Source organism: Miscanthus floridulus, chromosome 15 (assembly GCF_019320115.1).
Source record: "Miscanthus floridulus cultivar M001 chromosome 15, ASM1932011v1, whole genome shotgun sequence".
Classification (NCBI taxonomy): Eukaryota; Viridiplantae; Streptophyta; class Magnoliopsida; order Poales; family Poaceae; genus Miscanthus; species Miscanthus floridulus.
Genome location: NC_089594.1, coordinates 58535919 through 58545161, shown reverse-complemented (window position 1 = coordinate 58545161; position 9243 = coordinate 58535919). Strand labels below are relative to the sequence as shown.

Genomic DNA, 9243 nt, shown 5'->3' with positions numbered 1-9243 from the left:
TGTACTTGTTGATAGAATACCGATGTATATTACTATTTGTTCATTGAATTCCAATAAATTGCAACTGTTACTTACAAGGGCTGGTACGTTCTTATGTCCTTGCTGCCAACTTCACAATCTAGTAATAAAGAGCTGTTTATTTGACTTTCCAACTTGTCATATATATTGTCCTTGTCCATCATAGGAAGCTTGTTCAGTTGTCATTTACTGATGTCATTCTGTATGAGTAGAAAAGTTACACCTGTCTCTTTGTTCTGTTTTAAGTTTTTGTAGCCTTATGTAAATAATTTTGCTAACTTGGGCTGTACTAGTAATGATACTACATTAGTACTAGTACTAGTCTACTAGTTCCGTAGCATTATTTCAGCATAATTACACCCATGTGACAGGCTGTTATATGTTTGTCTCTGTAAAATATTTGTTTCATTATAGGAGGTTGGTTCTTGGTTTACTTGTGTCCTATGCTTCAATTTGTGCTCATGAAAGAATAGTAAGTTGCTCGATCAATTTAAGCTACCTGAACAGCATCTATTTCTGTGTAACCATTACTGAGGTTTTTGTTGTTAAATTTCCTGGCAATGTGTTGTCTGATCTTCAAATTATTTAGATAAGTAATTTGGGTTCCCTGATAAAAAGCTGTAACTTAGGACCCAATGTAATGCATCATTGTGTGGTACTGTGGTAATTTTAACTGTTTAGGTTTTAATTTATTATATACTTTGTACGTTGATGCATTGGCATGTTCTTTCTAATAAGGCCTTTTTCTGCATTATTAGGTGGAGATCTGATTACCAAAGCTATTTTCTACAATCTTGTGGCAGCCTAATGTTAGCCTGAAGACAGTGACTTTTGCTTATAACCAGTTATACATCTTAGTTGAGCAAAGTAAGACCATTCTTTGTCATGATTGCTACTTTACTGGTAGAACAGGGTACTTCCATACTCCTGTATACATTGAAAACTCATCTGGGAACTACTGGTTAAGCAACAATAGTATTGTATACAGCTCAGAACAGCTTAAGTCAAGTGCATACGTGATACATGTTTAATCATTTGTCTGCACGATTCAGAATGATCTAATGAAGAGCCAAGAGCCAGATTCCTTTATCTATTTCTAGATTTGTAGGCATAACAATATCTAATCAAGGCCTTATATCTGTGCCCTTGGGGTTACTGATTTAAATATTCCTGAATTCTTTTGGTTACAGAGTGGTGTGATGGTACTCTAAATAATGCATTGTGTTACATTACGTCTTCTTAGTATATGACTGGCTTTCACATTACGCTGAATCTTCCTTTTCTTTTTCACTGGTATCTAGTTGCATATTTCACTGTACTGTATCATTCTTCATGCATTCTGTACACTAGTAGTTATGATTGTCCCAGAACATGCTTTAATTTGGTACTACAAATGGACAAATTCCTTACTTTGTTGCCATTATTATTTCCAACTTTGATGTGTGGTCCAATTATGTCCATCACATTAAGTGTTACTGTCCTGCTTGCATGAAAACAAACAAAAATGGTTGATGGGTGGGAAATTGTCATGTTAGTTGATCAAAGGGACATCTAGTGAAGAAAATATGTCAGGATATTCAAGCTGGTGCCTGGGGATCTCAGCGGCTGGGCAGTGACTGTCATGATTCATCATCTCTTAGAAAATCCTCTCACACTTTATTTTTTTCTTGGGACAGGTCTAACCTCTTTGGGATCCAGAATGACCTTGTGTATTTTGGGCTGGCAATGAGATTTTGGGGCAGAATTGGTAGGATTGAACGAAGGTGTATCCCCTTTTGATTCCCTGATATGGAATCAATTTGTGCATGTTTTCTCTTGCATAAATTTGTTATATCATCAGAAACATTACAAATCGATTGTTGGCGAGTTTGAGTTCAATGAGGTAATTAAACACAAAAGCTGTACTTTTTTTTTTGATAAAAAAACTGCACTTGTTGAGTACTGTATATGATATGTGGTATTATGCAACGCTCTGTATTGTCATAATGGACTTGTTGACTTGCTTTACACCTGCATGAAAGCTCTTTCTACCTTCCGGCATAAAATAATATTTGCTTTACAGCTTGTATGCTCTATTTGGTACTGATAGTTAATTCGATTTGTATCTGTACCTTGTCCTGTTGTTAGGTGCCAGCAGCCAGTTTACTGATATTTTCATTGAAAGATTAGGGGCCTTTACAGGGGATGAGTTTAATTTCACAGGAAAAATGTAGCAACATGGAAAAGTTCCCGTGTTCCAAACAGGGTCTAGTTTGTTTGGAGTTTGTGTTTTTCCTTTTTTTTTGTTTGGATTCGTTATTTTTCTATTGTTATGCATCCTTTAGCCAAATATCATCTTAAACAAAAGATGGACCAAGAGCTTACAGTTCTGTGTCTTCTTGGTGCAGAGGCATCTTCTGATCAATGAAACTGGTGAAACCAGGTAGATATTTTGACTCAAAGATAATAAGGTTTACATGCAGATACAAGAATAATATCATTGTTCTCTGAACGCACATGACCTCCATTGGTAAAATTGAAATCGAACTATGCCACAGAAATATATAGTGCTCTAAGAAAATGCAAGAAGATTAATTATTCATCTGTGGTTGTGCTCAGTGATTAATACTCTTCTTCATCCTCCAGTGACCCAGCCTGTGACGTCTTCTCGTGATCATTCTCAAGCTGGCTGAAGTTTCCCTTCTCTTTGATCAGCTGAATGTGGTGGTGCTTGCAGTAGAGCTTCCCCTCGTGCGCAATGTAGTTAGAAGGGCTGATGGTGCATCCACCATGGCAGCACTTGAAGCAGCTCTTGTGATACATAGTGTTGTTGACAGTAACCTGGATGATTAATCGGTGAGTTGCAATCAGCATACTGATATTCATGCAAATTAACTCTCAAAAGGTATACCTGGCACCTTTTCTTATCTTCAGGCAAAAATATCAATAATTGAACTTTCAACATGGAAATGCAGCAATTGTTGTCTTCATGGATGTAACATTTTTATTTGGGTCTCTTATATTTATGTGATTCTTGAAGGGCGGGCCTGGTGCAAGCGGTAGAGTCTTACCACCTGAGACCGGAAGGTCCCAGGTTCGAGTCGTGGTCTCTTCGCATTGCACAGGCGAGGGTAAGGCTTGCCACTGACACCCTTCCCCAGACCCCGCACAGAGTGGGAGCTCTCTGCACTGGGTACGCCCTTTTTATATTTATGTGATTCTTGAATCAGAACTCAGTGACAGGTTGTCAAGCGAAGACGACTCAAACTACCGACAAATGATTGAGATAGTTGAACATAGAATCTTACCCTCTCAATTGGATAGACTGTCTTGCTGCATCCAACACATTTCTCTCTGGTGCCAGCAAAGGCGCTCGAGACTTTAGTAGCATTCTGCCAAATATGCAATCATGATGAGCATCATCTAGTGCCAGTTGTTGATAAATAAGTAACAAAAGATGAATAGTGCCAACTGGATGATATGAAACATTAAAACCATACAACACTGATCTAGTCATCTGCCTCATGAGATCAAAGGTTTTATCAATATTTTTCTTGTGATCTGCTAAATATCTGATCTTTTTATCGGATTAGATTTACTCTGTTCTGATGCAAGCATCACACTTAAGTTTTGAGTGGCTATTTATCTCACTGCCTCTCCCTCTCTAACAATTGGGGTATTCAAAATCCATGCATCTCACATCATGCTTTAGGAGTTGTTCATCATGTTTTAGGAGTTGTTTGTGCATCAATGATTGAATGTTTTTTTTTCCTGTGCTACTTGGCACTGAAAGTGAAAATGCAACTTTGTAGGTACTGAGAAAAAAATCTCTTCTGTATAACATGAATCTTGAGTTGTTGCATACCTCATTCCCAACGTTTCTTTCTGGCTTGACAACCTTTGGAGTTCCTGAAGCATTTGTAGGTGAGGACATGCAAGAACCACTGGATCTATTTTGTATTGTAAAGGGATGGGGAAAAAAACTGATCATACCTTCGAAGCTCTTGTCCAAACTCCCGGTCCTCTTGAACAGCTGGTCGAAGTGAGGCCTGCAGTAGAGCACTCCTTCGAATGAGTTGTAGTTGGCAAGCTGCGGCAGAGAACATCCTCAGACAAATCAATGCTGGTAAACTTTCACCGCCTATTAATCACTCGATAACTCAGCTTTACAGATCGATCCACTGAAGCAGCCAAGCAGGTTGTGGTACCTTGAGGGTGCCCTTGCAGTGGTGGCAGCGGAAGCAGGCCTTGTGGTAGATGCGGTTGTCGGCGGTGAGCTTGTCGACGAGGTACACCGTCTTGTCGCAGGCGGTGCACTTGGTGGTCGTTCCCTGGAAGGAGGTCGCCATGGCTTCCCCTCCTCTGCAACGACACACTGCCTACAGAGGCGAGTCTGCTAGAGGTATACTATAGTGTAGCCGCACTCCAAACTCCCCCAGCCAGATCGATGGTTATATGGGAACTGGGAACTGTGGTGTGCCGTGTGGTTGGTGGTGGTGAGCTGCAGCCAGGCCCTGTTTAGTTCCACTTCGTTTTGCCAAATTTTTCAAGATTTTCCGTCACATCGAATCTTTGGACGCATGCATGAAGCATTAAATATAAATAAAAAATAAAACTAATTACACAGTTTAGACGAAATCCACGAGACGAATCTTTTAAGCCTAATTAGATTATGATTGGGCACTAATTGTCAAATAACAACAAAAATACTACGGTGTTCATTTTGCAAAAAATTTTGCATCTAAACTGGGCCCAGGTATTGATACCGCTAGGCAGGACACAGCTAGGGAGGGAGGAGGGGGGGCAGGGAATGTTGGGGGTGTCAGGCAGGGAGTGAGGAGAGAGAGAGAAAGAGCATACGAGGTGGGGGGTCGGTCGGTCCTGCATGAATGGGAATGGGGAGGAGGAAATGTTGTGGTGTGGTGGTTGTGGAAATTTGCGGAGTGGCGAAGCAAAATCAGGCGCAAGTGAGGACTGACGGTGACAAAAAAAAAGAGGCAGAAAACAGTTTGCGACAATTATTAGAGAGAGAGAGACAAGAGAGCTAGAGAGGGAGAGAACGAGAGATGCAGGTGTGTGAAAGTGAAAACCAGAGGGCAGCTTGGTTTTCATCTTCGGATTCTACTCTAGAGGTGAGGTGGAGACGTGGAGTAGGGTAGTACTAGTAGTAGGTAGCTTAAATCTTGACGAGCCTTGCTTTGATCCTCGAGTGGAACCGGTTCTGGGGATCTCTGCTCTGCTTGATTGGAACATGCTGCCATACGGCCATACCATGATGCCACAGCATGTGCAGTGAACCAGAGATTTATGTGCCTGCAGCAGCCTTGTGTCTTCACAGGCTCACAGCCTCTGGTTGCTTCTAGTGCAGTGAAACCAAAACTGTATTTCTTTTTTGCTCTTTTTCTGTCATTCAAGAGGGGTTGCTTGTAACCAAAGTAGGAGGAGAAAATAAGGAATAGACATTCTTTGATAATCATCAGTTGTGCAGTCAATATCTGTTTTTCATAGTTAAAAATTTATGCGCAAAGAAACAAACAAAATCCATGAATTGAATTAACTGAGCACGGCCTTAGCTTTTTACCCATTTTATATGTAGAACTAACATATCCCACTCCTTTGCTTCTTGAGGAACATAAGCTATGGATATGAAGATCAGTGCATGAAAAAAAGAAGTGTCAGCAATTTGTGCATATTCATCGCATGTAAAAAGATTTTATTTCTGTCATGTCCCTCTAAATACTGTGGGTGCAGGATTTAGCGACATCTCATCTTCGACATCTCATCTTTTCTAAAGCTATGGAACTCAGCCTTGTAATCTGGCTTCATGAATTTGTCGGTCTTTTCTAAAGCTATGGAACTCAGCCTTGTACTCTGGCTTCATGAATTTGTCGGTTGTTTCCTAAGGGTGTCGGCAAGCTCAGCTCAGGACAAATCTCACAGCTAATGTGAGAACAGATGTCCTAGTTAGGTCAAACAGAACAATTTTTTGTTACTCATCATTTTCGCTTATGGACAACAGAACAAATTTTTTTGTTACTCATCATTTTCGCTTATCGACTATGGTATGGCATATATATTGCAGGCATAGCTATCTCTGATGCTCGAGAGATCTAGTTTTTTTTTTTTTATCGGGTACAACTTTAGACGCACACAACCCACACACTCTACACACACCATACGCGTGCGCGTCCGTACACACGTAAAGAAGAGATTGGGAGGCGACATCGTCTCCAGTGCGCGGGAAACACGCAGTACCACTAAACGCGCATGCGTGCATATACCCTGAAATTTCTGAAAAATTTCCAGAAAAAGGTGCGATCACAACCCTAGTGGGTAGCGTCCGACTGGACAGGCCTACCACTCGACCATAGGCTCGTTCGCTCAAGAGATCTAGTTGGCAATTAAGTTGATATTTCTATTAAGAAAAAAGTTAATATTACTCCCTTTAAGTTTGGCCTATGTCCAAATAACCCCCTAAACTAACATTTGGTTCAATTTACTCCCTTAAACTATTTAAGTTGGTCCAACCAACACCTTAAAGAGATTTTTCTTTTTTGTTTCTCTATATACAAATTATATTTTAGTTTCAAATTTTGTGAGGTGATAGAGGACATTGTATTTTGTGTCAGAAAAATGCACTATGAATTTTTCATCATTATGTTGTATATGATATTGTATCTCTAGTGTTAATTTATTATTAAATTTCCTAAGCTATCAAAACACATGGCAAAAAGTAAGATATATTTTTCTAACATAACTTATGATGTTCTCTATCATATCACAAAAGTTGATATTAAGACTCAACTAATACGTGGAAAAAAAAATAACAAATCATGTTAAGGGGTAAATTAGACTAACTGAAATAGTTGGAGAGAGTAGATTGAACCAAATGTAAGTTCAAGGGGTAATTTGGACATATGCTAAACTTGAGGGGAGTAATTTGAACTTTTTCTTTCTATCTATACTATAGTATAAAGAGCGTGAAGCCGGCAACTTCCGTCCCTCTCACAGATCACTGTTACCGGCACAGTCAACGCGAGATGGTTTTCGCGGTGAACAGTAATGGATTTTCTGTGAGCAGTACCGGGTTTTTATGAACAATAACGGGTTACTATGAACAGTACTCGATCCATTAAGGAACAGTTCGATTTTTTTTTTTTACGCAATACAAATTTTTTCTACCCGCTATTACCCGCGCAACGCGCGGGGTTACCTGCTTGTTAAATATATAAAAGAGGAGCGAGCAGATCTAAGACGACAAGGCCACCCGAGCAGAAATGAAAAAAGTGAGACTCCATCAGGCCCCTGTCAGGCCAGATCGTTCTGTTACACCCTTCAGCCTTACTCATTGGTCATGATTTGCTCTTGTAAAGACAAGTACTATTCCCGATTAATAAGATGGATGTTGCATGCATGTCTGGTGGCATGTAGATCTCCATGTGTGTTGGGGGCCCAACTTGCTAATTTCAGGTCGATCGTGCCAGTGCCACGCATCATGCATATCCATGAGGTGGTTTATGATGAATCTGTTTCGTTGTTATTAGTCTTATTGATGGACAGAATTCAAGTAATGATGGTTTGGTGAAACGGTGAGGCGAAAACGAAAATCTATTTTGGTCCCAAGCCCTGAATTCAGATGGGCAGTTTTTGTCTCTCATGTTTGCAATTGGAGTAAAGTGCACGGCTTGTCCGAAGACGTGACTTGGTGGCTGCCACACAAGTACAGTCATGCATGCCACGTAATGCATCACCACACTTGTTGTATGCTTGGCACGGATCTAGATTTTTTTTATAGAATCGTTTCAAATCCAGATTTTGATAGAAAACGTCTTAGGACGATGAATTAGAATCATTCTATGGGATCATTTGTCTAGTATACTAAACTTGCTTAAAAGAATCTGATTTTTTTTGTACAAGGATCGGAACAAGTTAAATATAACATATTTTTAACTTAATTGCACCAAAAATGGATTATGACTGAAAAAATACAATTGATTCTAGGCACCAAAAATGGACCCATTTCTCATTGAAATATATTTCTATTTATTTTTTTTTCACGTTCACTCTCCTCTCTCATTCTTCTTCGAGCGTGGCTGCCATGAGGGCCGTTGGTAGGGCTACTTAGAGCGCTATGGGTGCCAACTGCAAGGTTGAGGATGAGGCCACCACGGGGCTGTGAGGGAGCGTCGTCGACAGGGAAGTCATGGGTTATTTGTTAAAGATTGTAAGTTTGAATTTTGATATGCATGTGTACCTTAGGGCTTCTCCAGTGATTGACTCATCGTCCGACGTGGAGCTGCTCAACCGACCCATCACCACTGGAGTAAACGACTCATCCGAGGAGAGAGAAGGAACTGATTTGTCTGCCTGAGTCGACTCCTCGCCGGTTCAAAAATGAATAAATTAAGAAAGCAGGACAGCTCGAGACTTCTTGTGAGAGAGAGGACGGACAAACCCAAGTAGGAAATTGTTTTTTTTTATTTGGCAACAGAAAGTAACAACTGCAAGTCCGTCCTTTTTCTTTGTTGCATCGACTCACCACTAAAGGTGCCCTTATAAAAGAGAATGTGTATGTACAGGAGAACAACTCCCCCTGTTTCTTTTTCAACCATGAGCCCTAGAGGCAACAACTAGGCCTGCTTGGTTCGTTTGACGGACATTGTTGGGCCTTGCCGGGCATGGACAGCAAACCAGGGAGCAGATTTGGTTCTCTTGCTCGGTTATCTCAGGGATTGTGCGGTTAAAGGCCCATTTGGTAAGGAACTAGATTCTCGTAGAAATGTTTTAGATCTAGATTCTCTCAAAAAACGTTTCAGATGGAGAATCAGAATCACTAGATCGTTTGGTTGCAGAATCAGGATCACTACGAAACCACGTTTTGGTCGATTCACGTCTGTAGGCAGAAAAATGAGAATCGCTTGGAACCGTTTCTAGTAGAAATGTTTCACCTCAGTGCCGTTTGGCTTGGATTCTCATGATTCACGTGAGAAACAGAACCATTTCAAACATCCAAATGCACACTAAGATCCGCCTTGCTTGAAATCAACTAGATTGCATTTGTGTAACCTTAGAAGAGATGGGTGGAGCAAATTATTGGATGACGTGAATGAGTTTTGTGAGATTCATAATATTGCAAGGTTAGAGAGGGAAGATGCATATATTAGTCCCAAAAAGTCTAGGAAGAAATCTAGAATTACAAACAAGCATCATTATGAAAGTGGGTTGTTTCAATGATGTTATAGATTG

General features: G+C 40.3%; 1 protein-coding gene across 2 annotated transcripts; it reads right to left on the bottom strand.

Moving 5' to 3' along the window:
* Nucleotides 1–2418: 2418 nt before the first annotated feature.
* LOC136507891 (LIM domain-containing protein WLIM1-like) lies at nt 2419–4439 on the bottom strand. Of its 2 annotated transcripts, XM_066502486.1 has the most exons (5): nt 4206–4437; nt 3991–4087; nt 3863–3906; nt 3306–3389; nt 2419–2838 (listed from the first exon to the last, which is right to left on the bottom strand). In XM_066502486.1, the coding sequence occupies exons 1-5, from the start codon at nt 4344–4346 to the stop codon at nt 2620–2622; spliced, it is 585 nt and encodes a 194-aa protein (XP_066358583.1). In that variant the 5' UTR covers nt 4347–4437; the 3' UTR covers nt 2419–2619. The 2 variants fall into 2 exon arrangements, with proteins under 2 accessions (XP_066358583.1, XP_066358582.1); XM_066502485.1 differs by having other exon boundaries at nt 3863–4087; nt 4206–4439.
* Nucleotides 4440–9243: the final 4804 nt, after the last annotated feature.